This window comes from Natator depressus, chromosome 2 (assembly GCF_965152275.1).
Source record: "Natator depressus isolate rNatDep1 chromosome 2, rNatDep2.hap1, whole genome shotgun sequence".
Classification (NCBI taxonomy): domain Eukaryota; kingdom Metazoa; phylum Chordata; order Testudines; family Cheloniidae; genus Natator; species Natator depressus.
In genome coordinates, this window is record NC_134235.1 from 229837412 (window position 1) to 229857290 (window position 19879).

The 19879-nt window shown below is 40.5% G+C and overlaps 1 protein-coding gene across 1 annotated transcript in view; it reads left to right on the top strand.

The window, feature by feature from the left end:
* GPR158 (G protein-coupled receptor 158) overlaps positions 1-19879 on the top strand; it is a 309363-nt gene that overhangs the window by 19119 nt on the left and 270365 nt on the right. Inside the window, exon 2 of the mRNA XM_074946104.1 lies at positions 3003-3108. Within this exon, the coding sequence (XP_074802205.1) occupies positions 3003-3108 (106 nt within the window). The remainder of the gene's footprint in view (positions 1-3002; positions 3109-19879) is intronic.

Consider the following 19879-nt stretch of genomic DNA (forward strand, 5'->3'; position numbering starts at 1 on the left):
TTGACGTCTGATTTGTGTCCATTTATTCTTTTACGTAGAGACTGTCCAGTTTGGCCAATGTACATGGCAGAGGGGCATTGCTGGCACATGATGGCATATATCACATTGGTAGATGTGCAGGTGAACGAGCCTCTGATAGTGTGGCTGATGTGATTAGGCCCTATGATGGTGTCCCCTGAATAAATATGTGGGCACAGTTGGCAACGGGCTTTGTTGCAAGGATAGGTTCCTGGGTTAGTGGTTCTGTTGTGTGGTGTGTGGTTGCTGGCGAGTATTTGCTTCAGGTTGGGGGGCTGTCTGTAAGCAAGGACTGTCCCGTCTCCCAAGATCTGTGAGAGTGATGGGTCGTCCTTCAGGATAGGTTGTAGATCTTTGATGATGCGTTGGAGAGGTTTTAGTTGGGGGCTGAAGGTGATGGCTAGTGGCATTCTGTTATTTTCTTCGTTGGGCCTGTCCTGTAGTAGGTGACTTCTGGATGCTCTTCTGGCTCTGTCAATCTGTTTCTTCACTTCAGCAGGTGGGTATTGTAGTTATAAGAGTGCTTGATAGAGATCTTGTAGGTGTTTGTCTCTGTCTGAGGGGTTGGAGCAAATGCAGTTGTATCGTAGAGCTTGGCTGTAGACAATGGATCACGTGGTGTGGTCTGGATGAAAGCTGGAGGCATGCAGGTAGGCACAGCGGTCAGTAGGTTTCCGGTATAGGGTGGTGTTTATGTGACCATCACTTATTAGCACCGTAGTGTCTCGGAAGTGGATCTCTTGTGTGGACTGGTCTAGGCTGAGGTTGATGGTGGGATAGAAATTGTTGAAATCATGGTGGAATTCCTCAAGGGCTTCTTTTCCATGGGTCCAGATGATGAAGATGTCATCAATGTAGCGCAAGTAGAGTAGGGGCATTAGGGGACGAGAGCTGAGGAAGCGTTGTTCTAAGTCAGCCATAAAAATGTTGGCATGCTGTGGGGCCATGCGGGTACCCATAGCAGTGCCGCTGATTTGAAGGTATACATTGTCCCCAAATGTGAAATAGTTATGGGTGAGGACAAAGTCACAAAGTTCAGCCACCAGGTTTGCCGTGACATTATCGGGGATACTGTTCCTGACGGCTTGTAGTCCATCTTTGTGTGGAATGTTGGTGTAGAGGGCTTCTACATACATAGTGGCTCGGATGGTGTTTTCAGGAAGATCACTGATGGATTGTAGTTTCCTCAGGAAGTCAGTGGTGTCTCAAAGATAGCTAGGAGTGCTAGTAGTGTAGGGCGTGAGGAGGGAGTCTAGATAGCCAGACAATCCTGCTGTCAGGGTGCCAATGCCTGAGATGATGGGGCGCCCAGGATTTCCAGATTTATGGATCTTGGGTAGCGGATAGAATACCCCTGGTTGGGGTTCCAGGGGTGTGTCTGTGCGGATTTGTTCTTGTGCTTTTTCAGGGAGTTTCTTGAGCAAATGGTGTAGTTTCTTTTGGTAACCCTCAGTGGGATCAGAGGGTAATGGCTTGTAGAAAGTGGTGTTGGAGAGCTGCCTAGGAGCCTCTTGTTCATATTCCGACCTATTCATGATGACGACAGCACCTCCTTTGTCAGCCTTTTTGCCATATATATGCCATATATTTATTGCTGGCCCATGCTGGCATACATGCCATCATGGGCCAGCAATGCCCCTCTGCCATGTACATTAGCCAAACTGGACAGTCTCTACGTAAAAGAATAAATGGACACAAATCAGACGTCAAGAATTATAACATTCAAAAACCAGTCGGAGAACACTTCAATCTCTTTGGTCACTCGATTACAGACCTAAAAGTGGCAAGTCTTCAACAGAAAAACTTCAGAAACAGACTCCAAGAGAGACTGCTGAATTGGAATTAATTTCCCCTCCCCTCACTGTTCCTCAGACGTTCTTGTCAACTGCTGGAAATGGCCCACCTTGATTATCACTACAAAAGGTTTTTTCTCTCTCCCCCTCCCCGCACTCTCCTGCTGGTAATAGCTCACCTTAAGTGATCACTCTCACAGTGTGTATGGTACACAGTTTGTATGGTACACTGTTACAGTGTGTATGGTAACACCCATTGTTTCATGTTCTCTGTGTATATAAATCTCCCCACTGTATTTTCCACCGAATGCATCCGATGAAGTGAGCTGTAGCTCACGAAAGCTTATGCTCAAATAAATTTGTTAGTCTCTAAGGTGCCACAAGTCCTCCTTTTCTTTTGAAGTGATGGAAGTAATTCAAATGAAAAATCAGGCCTGGGGCTAAGGTGCTGTGTGTATTGGATAATAAAAAGAGTTTGTAATGGAGTAAAGGAATGCTCTCCAAAGGACATGCTTTATTTTTTCTCTTAGGATTTATTGAGCTACTTGGAAATCAAAGGGAGCTTTCTCCATGGACTTCAACAGGAGCAGGATTTGGGTCTTATTACCTTGGTAAATAGCTCCCTCTAGAGTAGACAATAGGACATGTGTGTCATTTAGAAGAGGGCTAGTCTTTTAGAATGATGTGGCTGGCAGTTTGTGTAATGCTTATTGTATTACCTGAAAACTAAAACTATCCCCTCCAGAGAGCATCCCATCTGTGCTAGTCGCAGATATATTCTGCTCTGAAAATCAGAACTGAAGGCCAGAAGTGCGGGCCATTGCTAGGCACTAAAACTTGAACGACTGAGACTCATCAAATTACCTGAGCATGTAACTTATTCTTACCTACCATTTTACCTTTGCTGATTGCTTTAGATCTAAGATAATGATCTTCTGAGTTCTGGCCTCATGGTGATTCATGTCAGGGAGCAATAATATCAAAGAGGATCTCTCTGCAGCTATTACCTCAGCAACTGATCTTCTGTTTTCAGATCTCTTACAAAATTCTGTATTTAGATTAAACATTTTGTGCCACATACAATAAAGATGTCATTGTGCTTTGGATCTGTACATGCAGACAATTCACAGATATAAAAGTTGAACCAGTTGCTCCAAAGTCTCTTTATTAATTGCGGCTTTCTTGTTTCAGAGGTGTTGTCAAAGTTGACATAAATCTGCAGAAGGTGGACATTGACCAATGTTCAAGTGAGGGATGGTTTTCAGGAACTCACAAATGCCATCTCAACAATTCTGAGGTAAGAGAATTAGTTTTTATTGTTACAGTTGAGTTCAATTCTCTATCTTTCCATCATGTAACACTTTGCTTTGTGTTTACTGTATGTTGTGTTTTATATTTTTCTTTAAAGGCAATTTGTGCTGTAAAGATTTTCCTGTGCCTCAGGGTATTATGGTAGTATATGAATAGTAGGAATATCAGCACAAAATAAAACTGAATCTCACTGTGCAGACATAACAGCGTTAGCGGCAAAGAAGATTATCTGTGAAATGACTTATGAAGTTTTGCTTGAGAGTCAAATAATAGACTTTACTTTATACAATGTCTTAAAATAGCCTTGCAATTAAAGTCTATCACTTTTGGCTGGGCAAACCCATTGTGGATTATATAACAGAACTGGTTGAAACGCTGATGGTATTCATTCAAAAAGACTTGCTTTTTGTATGTGCATTTGGATGAGTAATATGCAGTAAGAGGGAAAATTGGATTTTGTATTTTTTTCTCTTAAAATAGAAACGCTAACACTTTGACAGAGCTGGCTAAATATTTCAGTGTTCCACATCTTCCTGCACCACTTCTCTCCCCCCTCAGTCACTCTCCCTCAAGGGCCTGTGATTAGCTCAGTTTGTAGCTGCATCACAGATCATCCAAACTGGACAGTCACCTATAGGCAATGAGACTTTGACACTGGAATACTGATTAGAATACTAAGTAGATTCTTGGTATTTTTATTTATATGGGGGATATTTTCAAAGGCACAAATTAGAGTCGTGTCCAACTCCCCTTTACTTTAAATGGGAATTGGGCACCTAACTACCCTTTCTACCTCCTGAAAAACTCCCAAATAGTTATCAAAACATACATAGACAATTGTTGCTTTCCTCTGCGTTAGGTGGTGGTGTCATCAGTAGAGCTGGTCAGAAATTTTTCAACAAAATGTGTTGTGTTGTAAAATGTCAATTAGTTGAAACCAAAGCTGTTTGTGGGAAAAGGTCGGTTTCAGCAGATTTCTCAGGTAAAAAACTCTTTTTGGGGGAAAAAAATAGTTCTGAAGTCGTAAAAATGTCCCATTTCTTTCAAAAGAAATTGTTCTTTTTATTTTTGGAAAAAACTTTGTTTTAAAATTTAAGCTAATTATAATTTAAAAAAAATTTAAATTTGTTTAAAATGAAATGTTTACAATGACCTGAATTAAAAAAATTTCAGATTGTTTGTTTGTTGGTTTGTTAATTTGCAGAAGTTTTCAAGATCTTCTGAATTTTTGTCCAGCTTCAGGACAGGAAAACCTTTGAAATCTTGAAATTTTTCCTGCGATGGTAAAACAGTTTTCTGCTCAGCTCTCATCGTCAGTGAATGCCACCCTTTAAAATGTAATAGTCATCCTGAGCTTAAGGCCAATAGTTGTATTTTTTGGGGGGGGCAAGTATTGTCTTCTCCTCCTTTACGTCACAAACAGGGACATAAGTAGGGTGAGGGTGGGTATTGGGTTAAATTTCTTCCTGCAACTAAGGAGAAAAGGAAAAATCTTAGAGGGAGCCTCAATAATGTTAAATTAAAATGGAGAGAACAATGAAAGAAGGGGACAGTACTGGTCTTTAACTCACTTTAGACCTGATCTAAAGCCCACTGAAGTCTTTCCATTTACTTTAATAGGCATCGGATCAGGCCCTATCCTTTACATTTTAGAAAGTGAGGTCACAGAGTCAAACCAAGACAGACATATTTTCATAATCAAACTTTCCTCCCAAATCTGAGGTCTAACAAGGGTATGCTGGGCAGAGCACCCTGGCTGTGAAAAAGGGGTTTTCCTTATGAATGTGACTTTTAGTAAAATTGCTGTAATTTCACATGCCTCCCATTTTATTACAGCACGTGAAGCAAGTGGAGTGTTACTTTGGTAAATTTAGTGGTGTGGTTAGATGTTAGCTGTGTGTTATCTCAACTGGGAAGTCTCTGATGCTTGGGATGCTCTTCCTCTGCTAGGGGAAGTATGCAACCCACATACCTCCTGGGTGTGGTATTCTGTCCCCTCTAGTGGCACTGAGACCACTTAAAGATTAATGATTCTGTTACAGTCTTAATTAACGGCCACGTGGCTTTTAGCTTATGCAGTAGAGGCTCATGCACTAAGCTCCAGAGGTCCCAGGTTCGATCTTGACAACCAGGGTCTGTTGGCGTTACAACTGCACAATGTGATTTTGGCTTTGGGGAGTCACCAAAAGTAACCTCATTGGGTGACTGAAAAATTCCAGTGATTGCCTCTGTACCTATGAAAAATAGTGTGTGATCATGTAATTGCAAAACTTTCATAATACAAATGCACAAAGGGACCGAAATAAGGTTGCATGAGCAGCCTTAATTCTTCCATTTCATAATTTCTGAGTGCTTGACTTTGCAACTTGAATTTTCTTTGAATGTAGGGTTGGGTTTTTTGGAGAGGGGAAACGTAATGTATACACATTGTCTGTTGTTCCCTCTTCTCTCTAACCTGTCTGTCCTTAGATTGTTAGCTCCTCAGAGCAGGGACTGTCTCTTCTAGAATATCTAGACAGCGTCCTAGCACATCACTGACATTATCATAACAAAAATAATTAGCCACTATGTGGTGGCCCTTCTGAGGGGCTTCTACTGGCTTGGGGAGGAGGAAGCATGCATCTTAGGGCATGTCTACACTTACGGCAGAGCGATCGATCCACCGGGGGATGATTTATCGTGTCTCGTGAAGATGCGATAAATCGACCACCGAGCGCTCTCCCATTGACTCTGGTACTCCACTGGAGTGAGAAGCGGAGGCGGAGTTGATGGAGGAGTGGCAGCAGTCGACCTACCGCAGTGAAAATACCACAGTAAGTAGCTCTAAGTACGTCTACTTCAGCTACGCTATTTTTGTAGCTGAAGTTGTGTAACTTAGACCGACTTAGCTTGCCTCCCCCTCCCACAGTATAGACCAGGCTTGAGGCTGCTTTCAATGTCTTTAGGCCTTTCTGTTTGCTCCTTTTGCTTCCTTCCATGTTATATAAGAAAAGTGGAGCCCAGGCGTGTGTGATCCAGGTGCTTTATTCCTACTGTCTTCTGCCGACCATATTAACTCTCCAGCTTCTAGAAAACTCTCTAGCACAGATCTTCCTCAAAAAGGGAGGTGTGCCAAGGGTTTCAATCGGTGCTGTCTTGTAATTGGTCAATCACTGAACAGAATGTTTAGTAAAATAATCCTTTATGCAGTTTTCTTACTCGTCCCTCAAAGTTTTTGTAATACAGGAAAGTTCTTATGCAGCAGCATCATCATTCCGTGTTCCAGCATAGAGTCCTTTCTTGGCTTCTCCTGATGTTCCCTAAGACAGATTCTTCCCTCACAGCAAAGTTTAACTTGTAAGTTTTCTTATAACTCCCTTCATCTCATATATTTTTTTAACATATTTTAAAACATACTGTTACTTAGCACAGTCAATGAATAACAGGCCTTTAGGCACAATATTGTGTAAGCGGCAAATAGGAAGTTTCTCTATGGAAGATTCGGAGGGTCTTTGTGGGGAAGACAAAGAGGAAATAGTAAGAAGGAACTTAATAAGGGCAGTTGGTCAATTCTTCACCTCAGTATCATAGTCCTATGTTTTTAGGGGCACTCTTGCGTGCAATCAATTATCATGAATAAGATTATTTTATTTAGGGCTAGTAATATCCCATCAGCTATTTAAGTACATTTATCAAACTCATTGCCATAGTATCTGGATGCTCTTAGTCCTGGTACCCCTACAGAGACCATACAAGTCAGTGTGTGTGACCTGGTCTAGCCTTGTGCATGACAGACAGAATTGTTTAGTAAATTCCAGTCATTTGAAAGTGTTGAAATCCAGTCTGTATTGTGGGTCACTTTAAGCCTGATCCAAAGCCCATTGAAGTTAATGGGAGTCTCTCTCCATTGACTTCAATTAGGTTTGGATCAGAGTCTAAGGGGATGATTTAGAGATCCCAGATCCTCTAAAGCATCTGGTACTGGCCACTGTCAGGCACTGCAATTGTTGGACCACTGGTTTTATCCAGTAGGCAACTCTTACGTTTCTATTCCATTTTCTGTGTGCTGTACCTCTAAATGTAGAAGAGACCCACGCCCTACTCTAGGCCCCTGCTGCATGGGCACCTACCATTTCACTTTACATGCACAATGTTAGTGAGAAACTATATTCTCTGATTCATGAAAACAAAATCTTTGTTCCCCTTGATCTCCGGTAAATCATTCACATCGGAAATACAGGTTTTGCTCTTTGTCCATTCAAAAATGAAACAGAAACTAATGGTTTAACTTACAGAAAAACTTTACATTTTATCTTTAAACTGTAACAGAGCACCACTTATTTCTCTAGAACAAGCAACCGTGGTGTTTAGATAAACAAATTTTCAAACAAATGAAGGACCTATAATGCAGGGGGACATCAGGGGACATAAGTCAACTCTGGCTAACATTTTTTGGATAAAAGGGAGTTGGTTAAGCAAGATTATACTGCAGTGAAGTAACTGGCAATGGTCCTTCCACAGCAAAATCTATTATTACTTCAAATCTCATAAACATCTGCTAGTGACACTTTCCTATCAATAACATAAACTGCCAGTCACTTCTCTACCTACCACTACAGTGTTGGACATTCTGTCTTGTTTTTTCATTCTGGGCTTTTTGCATAGACTCTTCCGTTTAAGATGCCACTCTTCCTCAGCTGTTGGTACTTTCACAGCTGCTGCAGTGTCTCCCTTGAAGCATTTCTGCAGTGCCACCATGTCTCATAGCACTTCTCAGTTGACACTTTACAGTACTTTTCAAAATGGAAAACCTAGTTGAAAGGTCAGAGTTTCAAAATTGCTGAAAGTAATATTTAGCCGCGTACCCTGAGCTTTTTATTTATTGCTAGCAAAATGTTGTATAAGTACTTCATGGAATAAGCTTCTAAGTTAAAATTGCATTGTGCATGGTGAATAACTATGCAGGCAAGTAACAATAATGGTTTAACAAAGTTTGGCTGTAGGAATGATGCAAACCTAGCATTAATATTTTCAATGCAAGGATAAAAATGAGGTTGTGTAGTTATTGTTCCAGTCTCCTTTGGGACTGACCTATTAAAGCCAATTCTGTGGTCTAAGGTGTATGGGGTTTCTGTTCCTCCACTTTCCAGAAAAAGCAAAACAATAAAAATAAGGTCACAATAAATGGAATTATTTGGTGGTGTGAGAAATGACTGCTGTGTTCTACCCCAGCGGTGGCTGCATTTCAGTGTTTGCACATAGTGATGCCAGAATGAGAAGTGCATACAAATGCAACTTATGAAATCAATAGAAGCTAGGCACCTAGGCATTGATGAAAATCCCACTAGGTGTTCATTTGTATCTTCAGGTATCTAATACCACAGGGACTAGAGTGATCAGGGGCCACAAAAGTACCTAGATAGACGTTTCCACGTAGGTACTTTTATAGCCCATAATCTCCATACTTTTATGGCCCAGCAATACAGTGATAAGTGCCATGCATGCCTAGGAGTAAGTGTTTGCAGGGCCCTCTGTTAGTTCATTCATTCATCATGTTAAAGAGCAAGGAGCAGATCTCAGCTGAGTAATGTTATATCTCCAACAGTGAAGCTATAACAACTTACACCACCTGAGGATCTGCTCCTAAAACTTAATGCTGGGCCGGCATGTCAGATTCATAACTGGAAAATAAACATAGTGAGCAGCTTGCTTTTGAGATTTAAATGTGTCTTTAGAATTCCAGTACCAATTTCTAGAAGGGGAGCTTATGTGTACATTTCTGTATTTATTTTTAAAGGCTGGCAATGTTCTCACTTCACATCACTGAACTTTACATGGCTTTCTAGATGGGGCTAATAATGAAGAAATTTGTATGCGCTTTACTTAACTATTGTGGAAACACTATACTCCGATGTTTAACTTAAATTCTTTTTGAGGCAAAAATATTGGAAGAACATTCTTACTGTGAGGAAAATTTAACTGCCTTCTGCTTTTACTAATGTTTGAGTGAAATTTCTGTATTAGAAATTAAAATCAAAATGAATCTTCCATGCTCCTCATCCTGAAAAAGACACAATTTTTAGTAAAATTAGATAGCATTTTCCAGTGTGGCTGATAGTAAATTAAATTATTATTAGCATAAACTAAGGACTGAAAAATATGCGCTGTTAATGCTCATATTGTTATGAATCATAAGAAAATGGTGACAAAAAAAATGTACTCACCAGAAACTTAGAACCATAGGGTTAGAAGGGATCGCAAAGGTCATATAGTCTAACCCCCGCCAAGATGTAGGATTTGTTGTGACTAAACCATCCAAGACAGATGGCTAGCCAGCCTCCTTTTGAAAACCTCCAGTGAAGGAGCTTCCACAACCTCCCTGGGCAGTCTGTTCCATTGTCCTACTGTCCTTACAGTTAGGAAGTTTTTCCTGAGATTTAATCTAAATCTGCTATGCTGTTGTTTGAACCCATTACCTCTTGTCCTGCCCTCTGTGGCATGAGAGAACAACTTTTCTCCATCTTTTTTATGGCAGCATTTCAAGTATTTGAAGACCACGATCATGCCCTCCCCTTAATCTCCTCTTTTCCGAACAAAACATACCCAGTTCCTTCAGCCTTTCCTCAGCCTTAAATTGAGGTCTCGAGAGCACAGCATCCATCTTTAAATGTCACCTGTCGTTGGGAATAGAAGAAATATAAAGGTGATACAGTTAATATTTTTCCTTTTGCTATTATTATGGGAAATCATTTTAGCATCTATTTGGCAAGTGTGGGCTTGTGAATTGCATTTTATCTGCAGGTGTAATGTCAAACACACATTTTATTTCTATAGAGTACCTTTCATAAAAAGTATTGTGTGCCACTTTGCAGAGTTGCAGACTTTCATACAGGCAAAAAACAGAGAGAGAGGAGAATGATGGAAACAGCAAAACTTTGAGGGATAGATTTAGTATGGCTGAGGTGCAGCCTTCCTTTGTGCCCATATTTCTGTGCCCACAAAGGGTTCAGAAATATACCATGAGAATGAACTCCTTGTGGAATGAATGGAACATACAATGGTGCAGCTAAATCAGAAAATTAGCAAAAGCTCAAACTTAGCTAAAATAAACATGAGTATGTGTACACAAGCAGGGGAAATCCCACCCCTTGCTTGTAGTGTAGATAGAGCCTTAGAGAGAAGACAAGTAAGAGGGGGTATGATAATAGTAGTAATAATAGCATAGTAAATGCTTTAGATAAGGTAGATTGGGCACTTTTACTCACCTTCTCACAATACAAGAACAGGGGAAAAAATTTAAAACCGATGAAAGGAAATATACTTTTTTCAAACAATGCACACTTTGGGGGTATTTGTGCCTCCAAGTACCCAAATGTGCACCTACTATCAGTTTTGTGCTTGCAATTCAAATGCAAGAGCAAATTGTATTTCCAAATGGAATGCTGCCTTTCTGAAATTTCCCCCCAAAGTTTGGTAAAAATGCAAGTGTAACCCACTGGTCAATGTGTTACAGGTCCCCCCTTCACCTGCACCCCCAAGGCCAATCCACAAAATATATGAGTTGTTACAGCCCCTAGCTAGAGAGCGCTGACTCTTTAGCTTAAGCTGTAGCAATTCTTGCTTTTATCTCTGGAATGCCCAGGTCAATCCCTATTGTATGATGGCTGCCTTCTGGACCAACACAAGTAAATACTTTAACAATTATTCATGTGAGAGAGTGACCTGGCATGAAATGGTTTTACATGAGGAATGACGTATTCTCATATTTGATAGAAAGCTTTATCTTCCTAAATGAGTGGTTGGAATTTGAGGTGTAATTCCTTCCTCTCTCCCTAGTCCAGTAAACATCGGCATGGTTGTTCAAACATGCCCTATACACACAGGATTAAAGCTGAGGGGGGATATTGATTTCAGACATAAGGCTATGATACCCATGGTTTTCTTGTTGTCTTTTCAACCTAGGAGGCTAGCTTGAAAGCGTCAGCAGCTTCTGGAAGGGTAGTTTGGCATTTTGGAATGTAGGCAGCCCTGAAGTTTGAGCAATAAAATGTTTAATTTTTGGATGGGGACAATGGTTTGGGTAACTTGGAGGGAAAGAGGCAGATAGCAAAATGGACTATGATTGGGGAGTCTCATCATTCTGAGGTGACTCCTGGGGTCCGGGAAGGTGGTGATGAAATTTGGATTAGGACTTTCTCTGATGATTGATTGAATGGGGAGTTGCAGCTTGGATGGCACAGGTAGAAATAGGTTGGAACCAATTCTGTGAGGTCAAGTGAGAATGGAGGTTAAAGCCTATTGAAACACCCGGGGTAGCTCTCACTCAGTGAGGAAGGGGAGCTGTGGGGAACTGTGGCTTACCTAAGCCCAGGGAAACCAGGGACAGCTCATCTTTTAACAGAGAGCAGTGTTCTCCCACCTGCTCTCCTTCATTTTAACAGCTGAGAAGAAAGCAGTATCCCTGAGGAACACATGGACCAGAGACTTGGTTCTGTGGGGCTGAGAGAGGGAATGGGTAGCAGCTGCAGTTCACAGAGGCTCAGAAGTGAAGTGAGTGGAACATGCAATGGTGCAGCTAAATCAGGAAAAACAATGCCTTTAAAGTTTCCCAAGAGGAACACTTTCCAATATCATTGTCAAACATTGGAAAAACTGTTGACTGAAGTTCTCCTAGGCAAGTGGAGGTGAGACGAGGTCAGCATCCAACATGATAAGATCCCAATGGGTTATGTCAAGTAAAATTTCCAAGTAATCACTTACAGATATTTTCCATCTAGCCCATTATGAAACAGGCACCCAGCATAAAAAGCACGGAAAGGAATGTGATATGTTGGTGATACAATCTGAGTGTGGACATAGATTGCAGAATGTGGTTAACATTCAGTCTGGCAGTGATACTCTTTGGAAGTGCAGGCAGAAAGCAATAAAGTTATGGACTTGAAATGTGGCAGCAGGAAAATATAAACAGGGGCATAGAGAATGGATGGAGATATAGTTTCTAGGAAGAAAGATCTTTTGGTGGTAGAAAGGACTTGAGCACCAAATACTATACAAAATCTTGGGCTAAGAAGGAGAGCTAAGATTGAAACAACAAAAATTAGTTAGGAGCAGCACAGAGTAGTTAATAGGTGTAGAATATTGCAGCTAACACCTCGTAGAACCAACTGGGGAAAGAAATATTTGTCTCTGTCACATTCATAGTTGCAAGAAAAATTGCTACTCATACAATTCTGGGTATCTGGGAAGCATTCAGCAAACACAGAACATCTTAGATTGCTTTTTAAAATAATATAGCTTTGCATCATCAGTGTTCGTGGGAAAAGTCTCTCTCTGATAGCAAATTGGATCTAGTCTGGCACACAATTATATAAAATATGGCAGAGGCTTGTCAGAACTTTCAGTGATGAATAGAGCCCTACCAAATTCATGGTCATGAAAAACACGTCATGGACCATGAAATCTGGTCTTTTGTGTACTTTTACACTATACTATACAGATTTCACAGGGGAGACCAGCGTTTCTCAAACTGGGAGTCCCGACCCAAAAGGGGTTGCAAGGTTATTGTAGGAGGCACATAGTAGTGCCACCCTTACTTCTGTGCTGCCTTCAGAGCTGGCTGGAAAGCGGCAGCTGCTGGCCAGGCGCCCAGTTCTGAAGGCAGCATTGCCAGCAGCAGCACAGCAGGAAGGGTAGCAATGGGTGGCCGAAGAGTGGTGGCTGCTTTCTGAGTGCCCAGCTCTGAAGGCAGCAGCACAGAAGTAAGGGTAGCAATACTATACAATGCCATGCTTACTTATGCATGGCTGCTGGCAGTGGCACTGCCTTCAGAGCTGGGCTCCCAGCCAGCAGCTGCCACTCTCTGGCCGCCCAGCTCTGAAGGCAGTGCCGCCACCAGCAGCAGCGCAGAAGTAAGGGTGGCAGTACCACAACCCTCCTACAATAACCTTGCAACCCCCCCACTGCCTCATTTTGGGTCAGGACCCGTACAGCTACAACGCCATGACATTTCAGGTTTATATATCTGAAATCATGAAATTTATGATTTTTAAAATCCTATGACCATGAAATTGTCTAAAATGGACCCTGAATTTGCTAGGGCCCTAGTGATAAACAAGGTGTCCGGCAAATCAACTTTTCAGTACAACGAAGAGTCAGGTTGCTTGGCTACAGTACTCTTTGCCTTTTTAAGAAAACATTAACTGACTCAGTGTTACACAAGAGTTAAACTTGGCTTCTTACTGTTTCCCTCAAAAGGAGAGAGCCTTGTCAATCAATGCCTGATTCCTAGTAGCTTTGCTAACTCAGTACTCTGCATTCATCCAGTTTAGATTCTATTTACTGTTGTTTTCCCTTCCTAAGGGTTTGAGAAGTGAAGGAGAGTGGGTGGGTGATGCTGCAAGTAGAACAGAGAGAATCAAAATAAAATGAAAATGCATTTTGGTTCTGCAGTGATTGTGCAATCCTAGCGTTTCATTAATTGTCATGTTAGAAGTGGCAGTCCTCCCCCCTCCCCCACTCCAACCTCCTTTCTTCACTGATGTTGCTATTTTCAGTGCTGTCACTGAAAAGTCTGAAAGCTGTATTGCCAAGGATGACATCACAACATTAGCTAGTGCCTATTAGCTGAGGTCATGATGCCATCCTTGCAAGTCTGTAGGGGAATGGAAAGCAAGTGCCCTCAACTGTAGAAAGTTTAAGTGAGTTGGCATGGAGTGGACCCAGACAGATCCAGGTCTGGTATTCCCAGGTGTAGATAAATTATTTCTATTGAGGGTCATGGGAGTGACTTGTTACTAAATTAGCAGAGCTTCGCTGGGCACTCCTTTTGGGGAACAGTAATAACTGACAATTAAGATCCTTTTAGTCTTCATTTTTGGCCCCTCTTCTTATTTGCTTATCACTATCTGTGAGATTTTTTTCCCTCCATACCATTCTACAGTGCAAATTTAGCAAAACATGCGTATTATCAGAAAAGGAGAGATTTGCAAGCTTAGAGACTCAAAGCGTTGATAGTAGGGGAGCTTTTCAAATCTAGGATATTGGTTTGGATCCAGTCCTTGGAGGGGCTGACTAAAAGCTATTACAATCTGATAGCTCTTCAATGGCTTACGTGAAATGAGTTTGATCGTCTCAGTATATTTCCAAAGTGACAAGTATCCACATCCCCAAAGCCATCACTACAGGCGGCATTAACTGGTACTTTGGTGGGCCACTTTAGAAGTTGAGGACTAAATGGGCGTGGAGGCAGACCTCTCCTCTTCCCTCTTAAGGTGGCTGAGGCATGTTAGTGAAGTTGGATGGGGAAATGTGCACAGCTGCTACCCATGCTGTACTGGCTCTGTATATAAACAGAGAACTTGATTCTTCAGGGCAGTCAATATGGCACTTTTTAATTAGCAGGCGCAAAATTCACAGGCACATAAAAATGATGGATGTGCAGTATATGTACTGTCTCTGAGATAGTTTTACTTTGTGCGTGATAACTACAGTTAGCCTGTATAATAAAGACTACACATTATCTTAGGTATTTATGTGGCTCCCATTACCTTAGTATCTGAGCACCTCCCACACAATCTTTGGAGCAGTTATCCTGTGAGGTAAGGAAGTACTACTTTACAGATGGGGAACTGAGGCACAGAGAAACAGAGAATTACTTTGGTCACATAGGAAGTCTGTGGCAGAGTAGGGACTTAACCAGGATCTCCATAGTCCCTGGTACCAACCATATGTGAGTTCTGACTGTGCTATTACAAAATCACATATTTAATTGCTTGCTTACTAAGGCAATATATTGCAAACTGTTTTTGGCAGTGGCCAGAGAAATATTCTGCTCGTGTCAGGTGCAGTATTGGACAGTACATTTTTTTTTACTGAAGAAATGTAGATTTGATAGAGTGTGTGTTATGCATTGGCAGGGTAATTTTTGACAAAACCACTGAGAAGCATAAGAGTGAAAAAGCTTGTCCGTTATCTCATTTTAAGAAGCCTTGTGTTAAAATGGAGCAAGCATTTCTCAAGCCTTACTGCGCACAGTGAAAACTGCACAGGAGGAGGCAAGTCTAAATTAGACTTGAGGAAAAAGTGTATTGTGCTTCCCCCGCCCACTCCACCCATAGTGAGTTAAAATGAGATTGAAAGCTGTTAAATAGCCCAGGTGGGAAACCAGAGAGAGAGCGAGAGCCAGTGAGCACTACTGAATCTCATATGTTTATGCAGGGAGCTAAATTAATAACTTCCAGGGATTCAAATTTATTTTGTTTCCTAAATGGGAGGATGTTTCTAGCATCAGGACTTGAGGTACCGTTGGAAATTTTTGGTGGGATATAAGCATTTTCTCCCAGCACCTTCCTGTGTATGAAAAATAACTCCTATCTGTCTCCATGAGAGTTAATTTAGAACCCACAAATGTGTGTGATTAGCTTAAATCACTCTTTCCTATGTGAATTATCTTGCATTTATCAATACTGAATATCAGCTGCCATCATGTGGCGCATTCACTTAGCTGTGGTAAACCTCATTAAAATTATGAAGTCTTCACTAACCTAAGCCATTTTGTGTCCTCTTTTTTTGTCTCTTCACTGTTGGTTAATTTATTAAATGCCAGTACTAATATGAGACCTTGTGGCACCTACCTGTTAACCTTTTACCTAGTTGAATAATGGCCATTTATTCTTACGCTATTTGTTTTATCTCTGAGCCTGTTTCTAATCCATGGCAGTTCTTTGCTCCCTCACCTCGTAGGCACTTAGTTCCCTAGTTCGCTACTTATGAAGAGCTTTTTTTTTCATTCAATGAATAAGGAGAGCATGAAAAGTCAGTTTTGCACAGAATTTTGTGCATGTGAAATTTTGAATAGAAATAAGGTAGCGGCCATCTTTACATTTTTCTTTTGTTGAAAGGATAGAAGTGAGGAAAAACATGCCTTATCATGGAGATACTGGAAATAAAAATCCCTCTCCAACAAATCAGTTGTTGACTGTAGTCTCCAAATTCAGCACAGTTGTTATACACAATTGAATTTCTGTGGTATTTACCTGGCTAAAATATATGGTATCTCTTCCGTAGCAAACAATTAAAAATTGGTCAGTTTGGGCCCTAACAGAGTTTCACACTTTTTTCAGTCCCTATTGCTGAACTACTATGGTCTCCACAAATTGAAAACTCTGTGCACTCACACATGCCCTAATGACAACTGTCAGGCCATTTTCAGACTTCCAAAATTTAAACAGAACATAAGGTATTTCTCTTATTCCCTTTTGGAATTAAACACAAAAAAGCCAATGATACCTCCTTGGCTCCACTACCTGGCCTGCCACTCTGCTGACTTCTCCCCACCTAGACCTTTAGAGGAAGTTAGGATTAGGAGTTAGCTGTGCCTCCCCACTACCTGTGCCCCTTCCCATCTATATCCTTCCAGCCTCTTCTGAACCTGTTCAAGCTTAGCAGTGGGAGTCCCAATCTAAAGGATCCATTCAGGTTCTTTGGACCTGGGGTCCCTCACTCATAAGCAACAAGAGGGAGAAGTTGTCTCCAGACCAGAATTACAAGCTTTGAATGTCAAGCAACTTTGGCTTAAGGGCTCCCTAAGACCCTTACTATTAACAGGGGACAGGGAGAGGGAGTGTTACTCTTATACAAAGCATGTGGCATATGGCAAGCTTGTTTCCTCTGCTACTACCTTTTGGGAATGTACCTGTTCCCTCCTTTTCACACAGGTCTGATAAACACATTCCAAATGGCTTCTGCTGATTCTCCTGAATACAAGGGTACAGCATACCCAATCAAGGAATCGGACAATACAGTGTGACTTCATCCAGATGACACAATCCAGCCAGCACAGTTAGACCTTGTTTACACAGAAAGTTGCACCAGTTTAACCTAATGTGCAAATAAAAATCGAACGAGTTAAATTGGTGCAAACCCCAGTGTTTTGGGTTAAGAGTGGCTTATTTTGGTTTAGCTGACTTTCAGTTAGGAAGGATTTAAATTAAATTGAAATCTGACACTTCTGAAGCTAAATAAGTGTGTCCACTTAGGTTTTGCATCAGTTTAACTAAACAGGCACACATTTGTGTGTAGACAAGGCCTTAGAAACTTGAAAGTTCACCTCAAATAGCTACATTGAAAATTTTGACTAAATCCATTTGGTGAAGGGAAACATTAGACGTCGATATTGATGAAATTTTTGAATGGAATGTGGAGCTTTTTTAGAAATTTCTTATGCTAACAAAGGGGAAACCTTTGCACAGTTTTATTTTGAGATGAATATTTTCCTCAGCTCAGTTGCTGGCTAGTTCTTAGTATGTCGCCACCATAAACTATGGTTGACCAGTTTATAGACATCTTGGGTATGATTTTTTTTCAACTGTCCATAATTAAGTTTTTCAGAAATTGACACTGCTACATCATTGGGTGGGACAATGTAAGACACAAATATGTGGAGTAGGTTTTACAAACTTAACTTCTCAGATTTGATTCTATTGCATCTTTTTTTTTTTAAGGGGGGACTTCTATATTAGACCTTCTCTTAACAGATAAAGAGGAACTGATCACAAAACAAAAAATTAATGGTAATTTAGGTACAAGTGATTGTAACTCGATCACATTTATAGTGTGCAAACAGAATAAAGTCCATACCGGTAATATATATGTAGTTGGTGCTTTAGTAGGGCCAGTTTCACAAAGCTGAAAACAATTATGAACCAAATCAGCTGGTAGGAAGAATTTAATTAGAAAAATGTGAATGATAATTGGAAATTGTTAAAGAATACTTTGCTAAATGCCCCAAAAGCCACAGTCAAGGAAGAAGGCTGTATTGGTTAAAAATTGACCTGGTTAAAGGGGGAAATGAAGGAAGATATAAAATATATATAACAAAAGAAAGAAAAGGGAAGATAATATTAATGAACATAAATGAGAAGCTAGGAATTGTAGAAAATTGATAAGCAAAGGGACACAAGGAGAAATTTGTGGCCAGCAGAGTTAAGGACAATAAGAAGGAGGTTTCATATTAGGAACCAAAGAATCCTCAGAATGGTATTAGTCCGTTACTAGATAGAAATGGTAGAATTATCAATAATATAGAAAAGGCAGAAGTGTTCAATAAATATTTTTGTCCTGGGGAAAACCAGATTATGTACTGATATAATTTGATGATGTACTGATATAATTCGATAATACTCTTTCCATTCCACTAGTATCTCAGGCAGATGTTAAACAGCAGTTACTAAAGTTAGACATTTTAAAATTATCAGGTCCAGGTAACTTGCATCGAAAAGTGTTAAAAGAGCTGGCTGTGGGGCTCATTGGGCCATTAATGCTGATTTTCAGTAACTCTTGGAATACTGAGGAAGTTCCAATAGACAGTGAAAGGGTAATGTTGTGCTAGCATTTAAAAATGGTGGAAGGGGGTGACCCAGTAATTATAGGCCTGTCACTTTGACACTGATCCCAGGTAATATAAATGGGAGCCCCACAAGGGATTAGTTCTTGGCCCTATGCTATTTAAAATTTTTTTTAATGACTTGGAAGAAAACCTAAAGTCTTCACTGGTAAAATTTGCAGATGATACAAAAATTGGGAGAGTGGTAGATAATAAAGGGTACAGGTCACTGATATTAGAGTGATATGGATCAACTGGTAAACTGGGCGCAAGCAAACTGTGCATTCTAATACGGCTAAATGTAAATGTACACATCTAGAAACCAAGAATGTAGGCCCTCTATTCTGGGAATCAATGACTAAAAAAGTTTTAGGGATCATGACGGATAATCAGCATAAGATGAGCTCCCAGTGTGATGCTGCGGCCAAAAAGGCTAATGCGATCCTGGGAGGCATAAACGGAGGAATCTCAAGTAGGAGTAAAGAGGTTATTTTACCTCTGTATTTGGCATTGTGGTGGTTGCTGCTGGAATACTGTGTCCAGTTCTGGTGTCTACAGTTCAAGAAGGATGTTGATAAACTGGAAATGGTTCAGAGAAGAACCAGGAGAATGATTGAATGATTAGAAAACCGTGCCTTATAGTGATAACCTCCAGGAGCTCAATCTATGTAGCTTTACAAAGAGAAGGTTAAAGGGTGACTTGATTAGTCTATAAGTACCTATGTGGGGGACAAATATTTGATAATGGGTTTTCTTTAGTTTAGCAGAGAAAGGTATAACATGATCCAATGGCTAGGAGTTGAAGCTAGACAAATTCATACTGGAAATAAGACATACATTTTTAATGGTGAGAGTAATTAACCTTTGGAACAGTTTATCAAGTATCATGGTGGATTCTTCATCAATGGCATTTTTTAAATGAAGATTCAATGTTTTTCTAAAAGATATGCTCTAGGAATTATTTTGCAGAAGTTCTATGGCTTATGTTATACCAGAGGGCAGACTAGACTAAATGATCACATTGGTGCCTTCTGGTCTTGGAATCTATGAATTTCACATTATTCATTCCAAACAGCTCTAATTACAAATAAAAAGTGATTATGAACCATTATTTTTAACTGAGTCTGGAATTGTATTATCATAAATACGTCAAAGCTAACACTAACCCCCACTGTTTTCAGAATCGTACGTGCTTAGGTGCCTATTGCTTTACATGTGTGTTTCGTGCATTTTGTATAAACACAGAATAAGGGTAAGTTCTAGAGGTTGTTTATAAATTCAGCATCGCTGTGCTGTGCTTTGTCATTTTTAGGAGTGAATGGGAGAATGAATAAATGTTACATTCATGAACTTTGCAAGTTTTTATCCTATAGTACTGAAGCACTTTGCAATAATT